The 19,435-nt window shown below is 47.5% G+C and overlaps 1 protein-coding gene across 6 annotated transcripts in view; it reads right to left on the bottom strand.

Moving 5' to 3' along the window:
• Positions 1-385: 385 nt before the first annotated feature.
• The window catches only part of BUB3 (BUB3 mitotic checkpoint protein), a 63,062-nt gene continuing 44,012 nt past the window's right edge, over positions 386-19,435 (bottom strand). For all 6 annotated transcript variants that reach the window (XM_029610600.1, XM_029610601.1, XM_029610596.1 and 3 more), the window contains exons 4-7: positions 10,382-10,533; positions 9,030-9,188; positions 8,499-8,676; positions 386-2,412 (exon numbers count right to left, since the gene is read on the bottom strand). In XM_029610600.1, coding sequence (XP_029466460.1) covers positions 2,192-2,412; positions 8,499-8,676; positions 9,030-9,188; positions 10,382-10,533 — 710 coding nt within the window. In that variant the 3' untranslated portion in view covers positions 386-2,191. The remainder of the gene's footprint in view (positions 2,413-8,498; positions 8,677-9,029; positions 9,189-10,381; positions 10,534-19,435) is intronic.

Genomic DNA, 19,435 nt, shown 5'->3' with positions numbered 1-19,435 from the left:
AGTGCTAGGGCCTTACAATAGCACACATGTGTTAGGTTGTTCTGAGTTTCCTTTGCATGTATTTACCAAAATCATGTTGTCTTTACATTATGCTACGGATGGCCCATCAAGCCAATAAAACTAAGGCAAGGACATAGCAGACTCGTTCTTTCCACAACTATAGCAAGTATGAAGAAAGGGTTTTGTCTGATGTGTATGGTGTCCCAATGAAGGCTTCATAATGAGAAATACTGCCATTTTGGCATGGTTGGTTCTAGGTGCTGTGGCACCGATTAACCCTCTATTTTTGTATTCTTTACTGCTTTTCAACCAAGTCCTACTTCCAAATGGATTAGTAATATATCTGGAGCAGTCAATCCTCCCAAAATGTTCAGCACTTTACAACTTAGGTTTTGAACTGTTTATTCCTCAAGTATTTTCTTTCAAGTTAAGCTATAATCATGGAACAGAATCCAGCTAAAGTGATAAAATACATTAAAAAGCAATCTTTCCGGCTGCCTTCTGAATAGGATACAGCTCTGCACCAAGGCCCTCAACTGGTCCCACCTTTCAGCTCAGGCTCAGCCAGAACCATCAAAACCTGACGGCAACAGAGAAGGGAGGAAATGGCCTGGCAGGCAGAAAATGTTATTAGTGTTTGTAGAAATTAATTTATGGCTAGAAAGAGGTCCAAAGAGATGCCTGTGTAAATGTGCTGCTATTACCTGCAACTTAGCACAGATCCGCCTCTGCCTTTTCTCAGACTGCGCTGCTGGCATCAGTCCTTCACTAATAAAGATTTCTTTATAGGCTAAAATCATGTTAGGAGTCTTTCTGATTAGGTTTCCTTCTGCTACCTAAATAAGCTGCAGAACCTGCACCAATTCCCAAAGGCCCATGCTTACCCTCTCTGTATACCAGCCCAGGAAATGATGGACCAGCTGCAAGGCCAGAGCAGGAGGAAATGGTTTAATTGTAGATTATGCTCCCCACACAGGACTTTCACTTAGTCTGCTGCCCCCTGAAACTTCCTCCCCTGGCTAAATCAGCCCAAGTGGGTTTTGAAAACTGTTTCAAGTCCCACTCTTCAGATAAAGGCACCTGACCCCCCTTTCTCCACAGAAAAAAAAAACAAACTTATATTCTTCACATCCCATAAATGTAGATTCTGCCTTTCCCACACAAATAGGCTCAAGAAGAGGATCACTGGGTGGGCACAGCAATCCGTGGTTTTATGATCAGACCACTTAATCCACCATAAACATTTGGTTGTATAATTAGAGCTATCATATAATCTATTTTGCTTGGTTTCAAAAGAGAATTGCAGGCTGCAACAGTTTCTCTCCTTCGTGATTGCGGGACAGAGCAGGGGCTCATAACTCTCTGTAGGATAGATAGGGTAGAGGCTGAGCTGTCTCTTCCGCTGCAGTCCAGTCCCATCACTTGCAGAGTGGCTGGCTCTCCATTTTCTGCGCTCACCTGCCTGGGTCCGTAGCACGCTGCCTCTGCTCCTCCACCATCCTCCTGCTACAAGCTGCAGGTAGGGAACCAGGGGCCACACCAGCAAGAGGCAGCTTCTGGCAACATCAGGGTGGGGTTGGGCAGGGCCATGGTTCTAAGAACGGACAACCCCCCCTTCCCATCTTACAGGAACCTTTACCCTTACCCTGGTAACAGCAGCCCCTAACTGTATCCAGAGGATACAGCAGAGAAAGGAGAGGGCAGCTGTACCTACGCTGAAGCACTAAAACCAAACTGGCTCAGGTAGATCGTTTTTAAAATATACAAAAAAAACCCCAAACACACCTTTCAGCACCAAAGAAAGCAGAAGCACAGAGACCAGCAGTAGCCATGCCCCAAGCTAACACAGAGGTATCCCTCCCACCACCCTCTACGCAACATGCAGATAGTGCAGTCACACACTCGCAACCCCCTCACACGACAGCGCATGGCACAGGAATTACTGAAGAAGAGCAAAGGACAGGAGGAATAAAACCAAGCAAGCTTGGAAGGCACCAGGTATTTAAAAACCAAAGGTAGCAAGTCCTGAAACAAAGAGAATGAAATGAGGCCAACAGGTAAGCTGGTGATCTGACATTCTTCTCCAGAAAACAACCAGGTACAACTTTATCCAGCAACTGGATACTGAAACTTAAAAAAAGATAAGATCTACTGGAGTCCCACATTAGCTGCAGCAATGTCCTTCTGGCGCTCACTTAGGCTTGGTCTCTGCATCTGTCACTTGGCGAATGTAGATGGCATCGTCTGGGTGCTCAATGTCATCCATCTCAAACATGTAGGAGGCAGCAATGGCGAGGGTGCTCCCATCATTGCTGAAGGCCAGCGATGCAATGCTGGTCGGGTAGCGGTGGAATTGGCAGAGTCGCTTCTTATTGAAGGGATCCCAAATGTTCACAAATCCATCCGAGCCACCTGCAATGGTCATTCCAAGTAGGAGATATGAGAGCACTCTCCAGCGGCTGCAAGCTAAATATTCAGGTTTCTTCATTAATCAAACGTGTCTGCAACACCCCCATGGGAGAAAGCTCACTGTCCTGACTTCATATTGAGAAAATTCCTTGCTTCTCTGTGCCCTCAATGCAGGAGGAGAAGAAAGCAGAGTTGCTTACCTGTAACAGATGTTCTCTGCAAGGACAGCAGGATGTCAGTCCTCACACATGGGTGACCTCATCAGGTGGAGTCCCAATATGGAAAACTGCTGAGCATACCCAGCATGCCCTAAACCACACATCCATGTGGGGTCCCTCTCCAGTTTTGTAACATACAACTAGAATAATTAAAATAAAAAATAGGAGAAACCCAACTCTGCAAGGGGAGGGGGGGGGACATTTCATGAGGACTAATTCCTGCTGTCCTTGGAGAACACCTGTTACAGGTAAGCAACTCTGCTTTCTCTAAGGACAATTAGGATAGTAGTTCTCACACATGGGTGAAACCCTAGCTACAGGCTATGCCACCAAAACAAAGAGGGGCCAACAGACACCAACAAGGTGCCAATAAGCACAACAGTGCTGTTTGTAAGAGAGGGAGACAGCCTGAACCCAAACAATGGGCCCTAGGAAGGGAGAGTTGAGTTCTGCACTTTGAAGAGACTCCTGAGGCCAGACTGGCTGAACCTATCATCACAGCGGCCATGCCTATCCAGACAATAGTGAGATGTGAATGTGTGGAGAGAACGCCATGTCGCAGCTTTCCATATCTCCTCCACAGGAACTCCTCACAAGTGAGCCACCAACGCTGCCCTGGCTCTGACAGAATGAGCCTGTCATGACCATCAAGATGCAATCCTGCCTGGGCATAACAGAAGGAAATGCAATCTGCTAGCCAACTGGATAGTGTGTATACAATGGCAACTCCCAACCTAGTCTAATCAAGAGAGAAAAAAAGTTTGGTGGACCGTATGGGTTTCTGTCCACTCCAGACAGAAGGCTAAGGCTTGCTTGCAGTCCAAACTATGCAGTGCTTGTTCATCTTGGGGCAAATGGGGCCTGGGAAAGAAAGTTTACAGGACAATAGACTGGTTACGATGAAAGTCTCACCACCTTAGGCAGGATCTTTGGGTGCATGCACAAGACCACAGTCATGATAAAATTTAGTATAAGGTGGATAAGTCACTAAGGCCTGGAGCTCACTCACCCTGAATGCTGAGGTGACTGCCACCAAAAGTGACCTTCCAGATCAGGTATTTCAGGTCACAGCTCAGCTCAGCAGCTCAAAAGGAGCTTTTATCAGCTGAGTCAGTACCATGTTGAGGGTCCCAAGACAAGGTCTTAGGGAAGGCTTCAAATGAAGAAGACCTTGCATTAAACATACAAGTATAGGCCATGCAGAGATGACCATGCCATCTACACCTTGGTGGAATGAACCAATTGCACTCAGATGGACCCTGAGATTGTTTTCAAGCCAGCCTCTGAAACATGTAGAAGATGATCAAGCAATATTTGTGTGGGGCAGGAGAACAGATCTAGGGCCTTCTGCTCACACCACACAGAAAACCTCTACTTCAGTCCACAGGACTTTCTAGTGGATGGCTTTCTAGAAGTCACCAGGACCTGAGACATCCTCAGAGAGATTGAGTGGTTACAGGATTAACCTCTCAACATCCAGGCTGTGAGCAACAGGGCCTGGAGGCTGGGATGCTACAACCTCCCCTGATCCTGCGAGATGAGATCTGGAGAAGTCCCCAGACTGATCGGTTTCCGGATGGATAACTCACGTCGAAGTGGAAACCAGACCTGTCTCAGCCAATGAGGGGCTATGAGGATCATAGTCCCTTTATCCTCACAAAGCTTTAAGAGAGTCTTCGTCAGCAAAGGAATTGGGGGATATGCGTACAGAAGACCCTTGCCCCAATGAAGGACATGGGCGTCCGAAGCTGGTTTGCCATCCATCCCGTATAGGGAGCAGAACCAAGCTGCCTTCTTGTTCCAGGGGGACATGAACAGATCTATGTCTGGACTCCCCCCACAGGCGGAAGATCCGATTCGCCACCTCCTGTTTCAGAAACCATTCGTGGGGTCGGAAGGCACAACTCAGTCTGCCATGTTCTCCGTACCTGCCAGATACGTTGCCCTGAGCATCCCATGGGAAAGGACCTATGACCAAATCTAGATTGCTTCTCGACACAGGAGGTATAATCCCATACCTCCCTGCATGTTGACTTACCACATCACTACTTGGGTGTCTGTCTGGATCAGGACAACTGTCCAAGCCCATAGCACGCACCTGATCACCCAGAGCTCCAAGAAGTTGATCTGGCAACAGTTTCCTGAGCGGACCAGGGGCCCTGGGTACGAAGCCCCTCGACATGAGCTCCACAGCCCAGGATGGATGCATCTGTGGTTAGGAATTTGTGTAGGATGACTCCAGAAAGAGATCCCCTGTTCCAAATTGGAGAGTACCCACCACCAGGGCAGAGTCCTGGAGAGATGAGATGACTGATACAAGACTGGAGGCTCTATGTGGCCTGGTGCCACTGCGACCTCAGAGTCCATTGGGCTCTGTGCATATGTAAACATGCCAAGTGACATGGATGGTTGTGGCCATGTGGCCCAACAGCCTCAACATGTACCATGCTCACACCTGCTAGCTCCCCTGGATCTCTGCCGCAATGGACACCAGTGTTGGCCCATGAACAAGGCAGGAAAGATCTTGCCTGTGCTGTGGTCTAGCAGGGCTCCTATAAAGTCCAGTTGAGGTGACGAACTGAGATGGGACTTTGGGTAGTTGATGACTAATCCTAGTGACTCCAACACCCAGATGGTTAAGCTCAGACCAAATAGCCTCTGTCCGAGATGTGTTCCTGACCAGCCAATCATCCAGATAGTGGGAGTCACAATCCCAGCCTGCGAAGGTGTGCCACCACCACAGCTAGGCATTTCGTGAAGACACGTGGTGCGGATGCTAGCCCAAATGGCAACACACTGTACTGGAAGTGCCGTTTACCCACCACAAAATCAGAGATACTTCCTGTGACCGGGAAATCTCTTAATATGGGTCTACTTGTCCTTTAGATTGAGGAAGAGGATCAAGTAGAAGAGGATCAAGGTGCCCAGGAAAATCATGCTGAACTTTTCTTTTTTTTAGAAATTTGTTCAAGGCCCATAGGTGTAGAATGGGACAGAGTCCTCCTGTTCTCTTTGAAATCAGAAGTACCCGGAGTAGAATCCCTGCCCTTTTTACCTTGGTAGAACAGGCTTGACGACACCCCCCCCCCCCCATGGGATACATCATCTATGGTACAGGCAACTGGCTTATGCTCTGTCCAATCCAATCAAAACCCCTTCCCTGGAGTTGACTGAGGCACCGGCTGGGGCTAAGGAGCTCTCTGCTGCCTGAGGCAACTGTCGGAGCTCACATGCTGCTGAGAGCGAGGGGGCAGAGTACAGTACCTCCTCTGGCTATAGAAAGACTTCTACCTCCTAGACCTTCTGACCTCCTAGATGAGGATGGGGCCGGAGTGCCAGTGGAGAGCTGTTGGAGAGTCTCATGGTGGTCCCACCACTTCCCTCACTTTATCTCCAAAGAGATTCACCCCAGTGCATGGTACGTCAGCGAGCAGTTCTGAACCTCTGGACGGAGATCCGTAGCCCAAAGCATTGCTATTTTTGCGGGCACCGATTCCCGCTGCAGAGGCCCTCACTATCATTTCAAAAAGTTAGGTCGCCTGGACCTCATGTTTTCCACACTCCAGGCCCTTCTGCACCAGCTAAAGGAGGAAGTCCTGCTGCCGAGGCAGCTGCTCGGCTATCTGCTCCACCTGCTTCCAGAGGTCCCACGAGTACTGGTTAATGTAGAGTTTGTAGTAGGTGATGCGGGCAACGATCATGGCCACCTGGAGCACTATCCTCCCAAGAGCGTCTAATGCCCTGTGGTCCTTCCCCGGGGATGCCAAGGAATGGGTCAGAGAACACTTGACCCTCGAGGGCAGATTAGACAACCACTGATTTTGGGGGAGCTGACGCTTATCAAATCTGGTAGCTTTCTGGACGAGGTAGATCCCATTTGCCTTCCTGTGAACAGGAGGTACTGCGAGGGGATGTTCCCATATCCTCAACAGCAGCTCCTTAAAGATATCATGCACTGGGACTGCTGAGAATTGCTAGCATCTTGTGCCTGGCATCTTCCTCTGTCAACAACTGAAAAGGAATGGCTTCCGCCATTACCCGCACAAGCCCTGGGAAGGATAATTCCTCCGGCAGGGGCCGCCTTCACTCTTCTGGAGGAGGTTGTCCTGAGGGGAGACCCTCCGAGCCCTTATGAGGGCTCTAGTATCAACCCCCTAGGGACCTTCATCCTCACTGTAATCAATAGGGGATGGGGCATTGGATGCTCTGCCTTCATCTAAAAGGCACAGGCACTGGTGATCCAGTGCAGGCCCCAAAGCTGGATAGAGGGGCAGCAGGCCATGTCATCTCTACTGGCCTAGGCAGAGCTTCCTCAGAGGAGGAACCAGAACGACCACTGCATCGGTTGAGGGAAGCATCGGTGCTCCCCACCAGGCATCTATTGCCTCCCAGGAACCAGCACCATCCAGGCTGGTAACACTGATGAGCACACAGCCGTTCCAGCAACAGTTCCAAAGCAGACAGGAGCTGCGTTCTGTGCCGGTGTCATGGGACTGATGCCCTGCAGTGTCCACTGGACGCACCTCTCCAGGTCCTCCTCTAAATTTCCCAAAGCAAACACTGACTGGGAGGAAGGAGGGGTGGACAGATCTTCCTCAAATCTCTGAGGTGGATCGGTGACTGGCATTGATGGAGGATGGGAGCTCCTCACTGTAGGGTTGCTTCGGGGGTATCACAGCATAAGCAGACATTCCCATGCATTGAAGGCAACCGGTGCCAATGCTTCCTCGGCTTCCTTCTGTGCTCGAACCTATATTTCCCCAGTGCAGAGTTCGAAGATGATGAACCAGACTTCCTTGACCTGGAGGAGACAGAGCATGGCTGGTTCCACCAGCGGCATCAGCAGAACAGTTGGCTGCACCGATGTCAATGGCATCCATGCCACCAATGCAGATGTCTATGGCTCGGACTTACCCGACCCGAAGAATTTCTTTATCTTGTTGAGTCGGGTATGATGTCCCTTCGGGGTCATTTGGGTGCACTTGCGACAACCCTGGACATCATGCGATGCCCCCAGGCAGAGGACACATCATAGGGGTCTGTGATAGACCCGGCCTCCTCTGGCACCGACAAAAACCCAAAGTGGCCATGACTGAAGCAAAAAAAAAAAAAAAAGGAGGGACGCAAAAATGGCAACGATGACCAGCGAGCACCAAGGTACAATCACCACAGGGAAGGTCGAGATGAAGAAAATTTACCTGAAAATGTCAAGAAAACTAAGGAGGCTACGGGAGGGACCCGGCCTTGATGGAACAGAAAACAAAGAAAAAAAAAAAGTCGGGGAAAAGATTTTTCCACAGTTAAGGAAAAAACTGAAGAGCTCACTCACACTATGATGTGAAAGTTCTGTGGAAAAAAACCATACTGGAAATGGACTCCGCATGGACCAGGAGTTTTCCGTGCTGGGTTCCATCTGTCATCACCTATGTGTGAGGATTACCATCCTGCCTGTCCTTGGAGAAACGCTCAGGATCTCTTTTGCATTTCCCCAGCCCCTGTAAGGGGAGAGGGCTGATTCTTTGCTGGTTCTATGGCCGCCTTGTAAAGTTGTGGAGTATCATCCTTACAAAGCAGTATAAATCTTTCACAGATGTATTAGCTTCTAGCCCCTACCCCTCCAAATATTCCAGATTTGTACTTCTGAAAATTCAGTTTCATGCCCAGAAAGAAGCCACCACAAGACTAAGGTATTAAATTCAGCTCTAAGCCAGGAACCCTTTAGGAAGACATCAGAATAGTGGTGCAGTAAGAATCAGCTTTGTCACAAGCAGGAAGTGGACACTTCTAGGTGTCATTACCTAATGCTGTTCCCTTGTGCTTATTAATCCTCTCACTAAAATTAGGACAGACTGGGGAGAGGTGGACACCAACCTGTGGCAAACGTGTTGTGGAGGTTGTGGAAGGATACAGCGTTGACTGGATAGATTTGCTCGATATTATTCTCCTTAAGACGGTGGCATTTGAAGGCATATTTCTTCTTCTGAATCTCAGGACTTGGATCCAAGTACTCCACAGCAACACGACCCTCTATGGAGCTCAGCACATAACCCTACAAACACACAAAGCCGTAAGGTACTAACAGGGTTTTCCAATCGGTCCTGGTGACCCCATAACCAATCTGGATTTATTGTATTCAGCAATTTCCAAAGAATCTTGTTCAGTGTGGATAAAAACTTTACATACATAAAAATAATAAATGTATTAAAACAATGAACATGCATGAAAAATGTGCATTAACTGAGTCAATGTATGCATGTTTCTCAAGTATTTTCATTGTACATATCCTGAAAACCTGATCGGGGCCCATCCTGACATGTAGGCTGACAAGAGCCATCATTCCCTCTTCATGTGCTGAGAAGTAAAGAGCAGCTGCTTGTGTGCAGGCTAAAGAGGCGGGGTTACCTGCTTATTGGGAAATGCCCGGATACAACGGGTCTGATATTTCAGGCTGGACTCTCTTCTCTGTTGAACGTAGCCCATGTTCCGCAAGTCCCATACCAGAACTCTGCGGCCAGCTGTTCCCACAATCAGCCGGTCTCCAGATACAGAGAGTGTGTACACCTTTCCAGAAAAGAGAGACAACACATCGGCATATTAACCCAGGACGGACATGACTCAGGCAGCATTCATCAATCTCTGTTATAAAACCGATTAGAATGCAAGAGTCCGTATTTGTAAGCCATATCAGAAAATAATTCACTGCTAATCTATAAAGTGAACACAACAGGTAGACTGCTTTAGCCAATCTATGCAGCAGTATACATTTTTAATTCAGAACTCACTGTCCCACTCTGAAGAGCTAGCAGCATGCCAGTAGAACCTTAGTTCTCTCCTTACAGTACACAAACATCTGAAAGGCAGCAAACATGCATAACATGAACAGCTCCAGATTAATGCTGCAAGGTGCCAAGGCTGGAGACAAAGGAAGCAAGTGCACCTTTAAAACCTGTCACTTTACCGGGGGCGACACTATTGATGCATGCTGTGTACACAGACCATGTGTACTGCACAAATATCTAATGCTAGAAAGCCACCCACCTTTGGGAAAAAATCCTAAATCATCTCCACAAACTGGTGTCACACCTGTATTGTAAGTATTCCTTCTCCCACATGCACCATCAGTCACCTGCAAGCACCATGTCACACACACATTTATCAGAGAGAGCATTAAAAACTGAGCCAGAAGGACTGCTCAGCCAATCAGCTACCTGCATCCCAGCGGCTGATACTCTGTCAGCCATTTATCAGCAGCACACTGCCATAAATCACAGCGCCAAAGAATGCAATTCTTTCATTCTGCACATAGGACTTGCTAGAAGTAGATTCAGCTGTGATGGAGGAAAATGATGCAGTGCAAGACATGACAATGCTGCCATAAAGCACAGGGATAGAAATCTGTGCTAAATACATTAGAGAGACTTTTTAAAGTTCTTTGATAAAGCAACACCTAGAAAGAATGATGTAAAGTCAGACCTGGCAAACACCATCTTCCTTACATAGATTTTGAACAAAATGGAAGACATTTCATATCCAGTTAACATTTTTCAAGTAGCTTTCCTGCACTGCATGAAAGGGTGAGCCCCTGCTCCATGACCCTGAAAACCAGAAGCATGCAAACTTCTGAGCAATATCATTTCTCCTGAGCTGCCCACTCTCCAGTCAGTCAATACCCGTCCTGAAGCACAGGGCAAATCCACCCACAAGCAGGCGGCTCAACCCTCCTTTACAATAAGAGAAGGAAGCAAAGCAAACACCTTATCTGGCTGAGAGAAAGTCCCCGCGTTGCATGGGCTTCTGGGATCCCATAGCTTAACCATCTGGTCCCAGCTTCCAGTCACCATCACATTCACCTCGGGGCAGAACTCCACACACCTGATGGGAGCCTCATGACTCCCAACCACAGATTCTGCGAAAAACAGCACAGGTCAGAACACCCCCAGGCTCAGCAAAAAGAAAATCTAAAAAAATACAGACTGCATTAAAAGAACACATTCTGCACCTTCACCATGAAAGCACAATTATAGAAACATTCCAAAAGTACTTAAAAATAAAAGCCCAAAAAGTCTACTTTAAACATTTATAGCTCGCTTAGTGAAATTGTTTGCTAAGCAGGTAAACATAATACAGATAAAAAACAGTTAACATACAAAATAGAAAGAACAAATGAATTATTTACTTGCTAATTTTTTGTTCCTGTCATACCCCAGATCAGTCCAGACAAACAGGTTTTATTCATCCCTACCAGCAGATGGAGGTAGAGAACAAAACGTTGGGCACTGCCACATATACGAGTGCGCCACCTGCAGTCCCTCAGTATTAATAGATACCCAAGCCAAGATAAGAAAAATAAAGAGCCAACGCGGCTCCCAACATGGATACCCCTGAACAACTTGATAACCATGCAGAAAACACTAAACCTACAAATTGAAGCCAAAAAAATGGCAAATCTGCTTTGCAAATACAGCGGTAGACCAAGCAGTCTTTCGGCAGAGATCCTCCGGGCGGGCGCCTCTGGACTGATCTGTGGTATTACAGGAACGAAAATTAGCAGGTAAGAAGCAATTTTACTTTCCTGAACATACCCAGATCAGTCCAGACAAGCGGGATGTACCAAAGCTCTCTTACACTGGGCGGGCGGAAACCCGAAAGACCCGCTCGAAAAACACTCTCCCCAAAAGGGGGCCACCTCCGGGGTCTGCACATCCAAAACGCTAATGCTTGGTAAGTGTGCAATGAAGACCACACCACGGCTCTACAGATCTCTTGGGGAGACACCAGCTGACACTCAGCCCAGGATGGCGCCTGAGCTAGAGTTGAATGTGCTCTAAGACCCACTGGAACTGCTCTTTGTTTTGATAAGCTGCAGAGATAGTCTTTCAACCAACGAGACAAAGAAGACTTAAGATACCTTTTCACCCTTTTTTGCTCCCTGAACAGAACGACGAGCGTAAGTGACTTCCAAGTAACATAATACCACCCGTCACACATCCAAAAGGTAAAGTTCTTGTCCCATCGAGGGATCCCAAGTCCAATCCAGAAACCTGGGCAACTCCACTGATTGGTTTACATGAAAAACAGACACCACCTTAGGAAGAAACGAAGGTCCCGTACACAAGGACACCGTATCGGACGATATCCGGAGAAACTGATCACGGCACGAAAGCGCCTGCAATTCCGAAATCCTTCTAGCCGAACAGAACTACCAAAAAGATCTTCAGAGTCAGGATCTTTAAAGGCTCGAATGGCTCCTTGCAAAGGACCCATAGCACGAGATTAAGATTCCATTCCAGACAAATGCGACAGAGGTAGATGGAGATGTTTGACTCCTCGTAGAAAATAAGAACATGCCATACTGGGTCAGACCAAGGGTCCATCAAGCCCAGCATCCTGTTTCCAACAGTGGCCAATCCAGGCCATAAGAACCTGGCAAGTACCCAAATACTAAGTCTATTCCATGTAACCATTGCTAATGGCAGTGGCTATTCTCTAAGTGAACCTAATAGCAGGTAATGGACTTCTCCTCCAAGAACTTATCCAATCCTTTTTTAAACACAGCTATACTAACTGCACTAACCACATCCTCTGGCAACAAATTCCAGAGTTTAATTGTGCGTTGAGTAAAAAAGAACTTTATCCGATTAGTTTTAAATGTGACCCATGCTAACTTCATGGAGTGTCCCCTAGTCTTTCTACTATCCGAAAGAGTAAATAACAGATTCACATCTACCCGTTCTAGACCTCTCATGATTTTAAACACCTCTATCATATCTCCCCCTCAGTCGTCTCTTCTCCAAGCTGAAAACTCCTAACCTCTTTAGTCTTTCCTCATAGGGGAGTTGTTCCATTCCCCTTATCATTTTGGTAGCCCTTCTCTGTACCTTCTCCATCGCAATTATATCTTTGAGATGCAGCGACCAGAATTGTACACAGTATTCAAGGTACGGTCTCACCATGGAGCGATAGAGGCATTATGACATTTTCCATTGTATTCACCATTCCCTTTCTAATAATTCCCAACATTCTGTTTGCTTTTTTGACTGCCGCAGCACACTGTACCGACGATTTCAATGTGTTATCCACCATGACACCTAGATCTCTTTCTTGGTTTGTAGCACCTAATATGGAACCCAACATTGTGTAATTATAGCATGGGTTATTTTTCCCTATATGCATCACCTTGCACTTATCCACATTAAATTTCATCTGCCATTTGGATGCCCAATTTTCCAGTCTGGATGGGATGCCAAGGCCTTCCCCTGGACTCTCCCTATGAGACAACCCAAGGGAACTATGGGCTAATCCTTTGGATAAACCCACCTGCAAAAAAAGACAATATGGGACGCAGACACCTGAAGAGGGTCCAATCCCTGTTATCCACACCAGGTCTCAAACACCTTCCATATCCTGGAATAGGCTAAAGAGGTAGCAGGGTGTCTCGCTTGGAGCAGCGTGGTAATTACTGGTTCCGAATACACCCTCACGCGCAATCGCCTCTTCTCAAAAGCAATCCTCCCGATCGTGAAAATATAGGACCCTGACGCAGGAGATCCAGTAAATGGGTGAGGCATAGCGGTCCGTCCACTGCCAGCCGCACCAGATCCACAAACCACGGATGGCAAGGCCATTCCGGAACCACCAGAATCACTGACCCCGCGTGGCCCTCTACACACCTGAGTACCTTTGTAGGTATGCACTGTCTTTCTGACACCCCTTTGTGCTGTATTCCTGTATTAGACAAAGAATACAGAGGACTATGTGCTGGAATGCAGCCAGCCAACACCCCAGACCCATTAGCTGATTGGTCTAATATATCCTCAAATGAAATGGACTGCACCTTTCTAGAAACACTTTGAATATGCTCTGATTGGTCAGTATGAAAGGTATAAAAGGTTATGCACATTACTGGAACTTTGAGTGACTGGGTGATTATACATTTGTATGGACCTGTCACTCCCCGGAACAAACTATTTCCTCGTGCTTTGTTCTGGTCGCTGTCCCTATCCCCTTTGTTTCTGTCTCTTTAATAAAAGTATCAAGTTACTTATCTCTGCTGCAGTTTCTTTAAAAATAAAGACCTTTGTTATCAGCGGCCACGGAGGAAAGACGTACAGGAGGACTCCGGTCTGCCACGGACATACAAGGGCATCGAGCCCCACCGCCCCGGACTCCCTCTGGCGGTTGAAGAACCTTTGTGTCTTGTTATTGAGACTTGTTGCCATGAGATCAACTGTGGGGTTCCCCACCAATATCTTTCTCTCCCACACACACCACCTCCTTGACCAATCTCTGTCTCACACACCAGTGACTTTCCTGAGTAGTATCCTGCTCTCACACTTTTTCTCTCTCTTACATACACATTCTATCATACATACCTACACACATGCTGGCTCACACTCACTCACTCACCCCCACCAAGGGTCCATCAAGCCCAGCATCCTGTTTCCAACAGTGGCCAATCCAGGCCATAAGAACCTGGCAAGTACCCAAAAACTAAGTCTATTCCATGTTACCGTTGCTAGTAATAGCAGGGGCTATTTTTTAAGTCAAATTAATAGCAGGTAATGGACTTCTCCTCCAAGAACTTATCCAATCCTTTTCTAAACACAGATCCAACTGCTGCCGGCTGAGGTAATCAGCCTTGACTTTGTCGACTCCTGCGACATGGAAGGCAGCGATTCCTTTGAGATGAAGCTCTGCCCACTCAAACAGCAGCTGAGCCTCCTGCGCTACCGTGGGACTCTTGGTTCCCTCCTGGCGGTTGATGTAAGCCACCGTGGTCGAATTGTCAGAGAAAACTCGCACATCCGATCGTGGACCAAGGGTAGAAACTGCTCCAGAGCTCATCGCACAGCTCTAGTCTCCAGGCGATTGATGGACCATGTCTGTTCTGACGTCTACTAAAGGCCCTGAGCAGACCTGCCCAGACAAACTCTCCCCCAGCCCCAAAGACTTACATCCATGGTGACCACCACCCACTACGGGACCTCGAGAGGCATCCCCTTCTCCAGATTGTTCCGCGTCATCCACCAGGCCAGACTGGCCCTGGCAGATCTCCTATGGTTTTCACTGCAGACCCCACACCATTTTAGTTGCCTCTCTATCCTTTTTGAAAGATGGTCTCCAGAACTAAACAGTACTCCAGGTGAAACCTTAACATTGACCTGTAAAAGAACATTATCTCCTTTTTCCTGCCAATTACGCCTCTATGTAGCCCAGCATCCCTCTGGTCTTATTCGCTGCCTTTACACATTGCTTTGCCACTTTCAGATTACTAGACACTATGACGCCTGAGGTATCTCCCTTGAACTGTGCACATCAGTTCTTCACCCCAGATTATGTACAGATCCTTTGGATAGCTACACCCTAAGTGCATGAGTGAATCCTAGCTGCCAAACCTTCAACCACACTTTGGGTTTTCTTAGAAGGCTTTTCATTCTCTACTCCTTCAAGCATGTCAACTCAATCGCAGAGCTTTGTGTCATCTGCAAAGAGAATATGCTCCCACAACAAGTTCTTGAGGCATTCCAGTTATGCTTCTCTCGTCAGAATAGGTTCCATTTACCACTACTTGCTGTCAGTAATCCAATCTGAATCCATTCCACCACCTTTTAGACCCACTTTCAAGCTTTTCATTTTGTTTGAGCCCCCATGTAGGGCAGATCAAAAGTTTTACTGAAATTCAGGTACAATCAGATCAAGTGCTCAACCTTGATTTAATTCTCGTTACTCAAACAAAAAAAACCAACCCCCCCCCAGATTTGATACTTTTTGGCAAAACCATATTGCCTCAGATCCAACAATCCACTGACTGCAGTCACTGTCTTTTTCTTCAGAAGAGTATCCACTAATTTTTCAATTGAGGTAATACTATTTATTTTATTTAGTGCTTTTTTTATACCGGCATTCATGATACAGATCATATCATGTCGGTTTACAAGTAACCGGGGTTGTAGCCTATTAACATGGTGTAGAGAAGTCAAAAAGTTACAATGAACAGGGGTGAAGGAACTGGGAAGATGAAGATATAGCAGACCGTAACAATTATTTACAAAGTGTCGAGTGTTCGGTCATGATAGCTGGGGAGGCCCTGGGTTTATGGAAAGGCCTGTTTAAATAACCAAGTCTTAAGCCTTTTTCTGAATGTCAACAGGCAAGGTTCTTTTCTGAGCTCTGGGCGAATGGCGTTCCATATGGTTGGTCCCGCTGTGGAAAAGGCCCGTTCTCTAGTGGTTAGATGGTGGGTGGATTTTGTTGGGGGGGCATGCAGGGATCCTCTGTAGGCTTCTCTGATTGGTCTGGAGGACGTGTGAAGTCTGAGTGGGAATTAAAGATCCATGGGGGCTTGGTTGTGAATGGTTTTGTGGATGATGGTGAGGGACTTGTGTAAAATTCTGAAGCTGATTGGTAGCCAGTGCAAATTTCTGAGGATGGGCGTGATATGCTCTTCTGCAAGTATTTTGTTAGGATTCTGGCTGCCGCGTTTTGAAGCATCTGCAGCAGTTTGGTAGAGGAGGCGGGGAGACCTAGCAAGATGGGAGTTGCAGTAGTCTATTTTGAAGAATGAAACGGCTTGGAGGACAGATCTGAAGTCTTCAAAGTGCAGTAACGGTTTTATTCTTTTTAGTACCTGCAGTTTAAAGAAGCAGTCCTTGGTAGTATGATTGATTAATAAATTTTTTTTAGATTTAGGCGGTTGTCGAGTAATACTCCCAAGGTCTCTTGCGTGGGTGACAAGGGAATTGGTTATTGGTATTTGTGGGGTATCGCTGTCCGGGGAAATGAGTTCGGTCTTGGCTGAATTGAGTATTAAGTTTAATTTAGTGAGGAGGGAGTTGATTTCTTGGAGGCAGATGTCCCAGAACTTGAGTGTTTTTGTAATGGACTCTGTTATGGGGATCAGGATTTGGAGGTCACCAGTGTAAAGATAGTGTTTTAAGTTTAGGTTTGTTATTAGCTGGCATAGGGGAAGGAGGTATATGTTGAAGAGAGTAGGGGACAAGGAGGAGCCTTGGGGAACACTTAGTGATGAATTGATGAGAGGGGATTCTTTATTATTGATTCTGACCTTGAAGCCTCTGTTGCTGAGGAATGAAACAAACCATCTAAAAGGTGGTTCCTGTTATCCCAATGTCGGATAGTCGGTTGATGAGGATGGAATGGTTTACTGTGTCGAAGGCTGCAGAAAGGTCGAGAAGTATCAGTAGGAAGGATTGTCCCTTGTCCAAACCCACGATGAGGTGGGTTTCGGTGCTTAGAGCTTTGTGAAATCCGTATTGGGAAGGGTGCAGTATTTTGTCTTCGAGATAATCTGAAAGTTGTTTGTTGACTATCTTTTCCATGATCTTGGCTATAAATGGCAGATCAGAAATGGGGCGGAAGTTGTTGGGTTCTCTAGTGTCTAGGTTAGGTTTCTTGAGGAGAGGTTTGAGAGAAGCAAGTTTTAGGTCGTCCGGGAAGATTCCTTGAGATAGTGAGCAATTTATGATATTGGCCAAAGGTTTGGAGATAGTGTCTGGTACCATTAGAAGCAATTTTGTTGGTATTTGGTCGTATGGGTGGGAGGAGGGTTTCATTTTCTTTATTATGGATTCAATCTCCAAGGCGGTAGTGGGTTCAAACGATTCAAGTGAGAACCCTTTGTTTGAGGCATAGTAGGAGCTGGGGGGAGCAGTAGGGTCAAGAGGTTGGAGATCTTGCTTTGGAAGAAGGTAGCAAGTTCGTTAGCTTTAGTTTGTGCCTGGTCGTTAGGAATGGGTGGGGTGCTGGCTTGTGTGAGTTCCGATACGTAGGTGAATAGTGCTTTGATGTAGAATACAAGGTTATGAATTCTTTGAGCATAGAAATCTTTTTGTCCGTAGGGTGGAACGCGGATTTGTAGGCGGATAGTGTGCTGGGGCAAAGGGTCTTGTGCCATTTGTTTTCTGTCTGAGATTTTGTTTGAGTTTTTGGAGCTCATTGGAGAACCAAGGTTGTCTTCTGTGCGAGGTAGGGTTGATTTTTTTTTGTTACTAATGGACATAATTTATTAGCTATTGTCTCAGTGATGATGTGCCAGGAAAGTAGTGCTGAGTTGGGGGGTTGAGAGATCTAGGTGAGGTAGTTTTTCGGCCAGATGATTGCTGAGGGTATCAGAAGCGCATGCTCTTCTGTAATGAAATGTGGTTTGCAGGGGGTGCGCGGTGAGGCTTTCATTCACTGTGAAGGTGGTCGAGATTAAGGAGTGGTCAGACCAGGGGATGGAGTGCATTTGGGGGGGGGGGGGGGGGATGTGTGAGGCCGGAGTTTATGAAAATAAGGTCCAGGGTGTGGCCAGCTTTGTGAGTGGGCTTGTTCATAATGGGGTAGATTTTTAAAAAATGTGCGTTCGCGTACTTTTGTTGGCGCACCAGTCGCAAACAAAAGTACGCTGGATTTTAGTAGATACGCGCGTATCTTCTAAAATCCAGGATCAGCGCGCGCAAGGCTGCCGATTTTGGGCAGCCGGTGCGCGCCGAGCTGAGCGGCCTCAGAGGGAACTCTCTTTCGCCCTCCCCTCACCTTCCCCTCCCTAACCCACCCCCCAGGCCCTATCTAAACCCCCCCCTACCTTTGTCCACGGATTTACGCCTCCTGGAGGGAGAAGTAAATCCATGCGCGCCAGCGGGCCGCTGGCGCGCCGAGACGCAACACGGGGCGGTTCCAGAGGGCGCGGCCACGCCCCTGGACCGCCCCGGGCCGAAACCACGCCCCCAGGCCCGCCCCCGAAACGCCACGTCCCGCCCCCGACAAAAAACCCCGGGACTTACGCGAGTCCCGGGGCTCTGCACGCGCCGGCAGGCCTATGGAAAATAGGCGTGCCGGAGCGCAAGGCCCTGCTCGCGTAAATCCGGGCGGATTTACGCGAGCAGGGCTTTTAAAATCCGCCCCAATCTGTTTGTAGCCCATGGCCGTTAAGGCAGAGAGAAAAGCCTCACAATTGGTTGTTAGGGGGGTACTGTCAACATGAAGGTTGAAGTCCCCTAAGATTAGAGCTGGGGAGTCCAGGTTTATATATTTTGCGATGAAATCTACAGAGGGTGAGGCCTCCATGTCGAGAAGTCCTGGCAGTGCGTATATGAGGAGTATTTGGAGTTGGTCAGTTTTGAAAAAGCCTAGTTCCAGTTTAGAGGCTGACGATTGGGATTTGAGTTAGTCTCAATTCTTTCTTGGCCACTACAAGGCAGCCTCTGCCTCTTTTCTTTTGTTTGGGAAGTGACAGGATATCGTAGAGATGTGTGGGGAGTTGGTTAATTAGTGCTACATCTGTTGGTGTAAGCCAAGTTTGTTATGGCGCAGATGTCTGTTTTGTGTCTAGGAGATAATCGTTGAGGATGTGTGTTTTCTTAGTAAGAGACTGAGCATAAAGAGTGACAAGGAGAATAATGCAAGGCCTAGAAATTGCGTGATGGGGAGATCATGATTGGGATGAGCGTCCTGGCAGAGCATGACCTGGGTTGCGTGGGTGCTTTTCCAGTAATGAGACTGTGATGTAGGATGGGGATTGGGAGACCTGCTGTCATGTTCTTGTTGTGAAGACAGGGAGAAGATGGATGTTGTAGGAAGGCTGAGAGTTGGAGGTGGGTAGGTGCAGAGAAGGGAGTCCATTAACTGGTGAACTGGTGGAAGATCAATGCTGGCGAAGTTGAATGTTGGAGGAGGAGGAATGCTGGTAATGAGTGTCTGCTGGTGGAGAGTGAATGCTGGGCAAGGAGGAAAGCAGTCAGGGGTAGGGTGCTGGTGGCAGGAGAAAGCTGGAAAGGGAACCGTCAACTGGTGAGCTGTCGGTGGAT

Source organism: Rhinatrema bivittatum, chromosome 7 (assembly GCF_901001135.1).
Source record: "Rhinatrema bivittatum chromosome 7, aRhiBiv1.1, whole genome shotgun sequence".
In the NCBI taxonomy this organism is placed as follows: Eukaryota; Metazoa; Chordata; class Amphibia; order Gymnophiona; family Rhinatrematidae; genus Rhinatrema; species Rhinatrema bivittatum.
The sequence above is the reverse complement of the archived record's forward strand: the minus strand, read 5'-3'. Positions and strand labels throughout refer to the sequence as shown.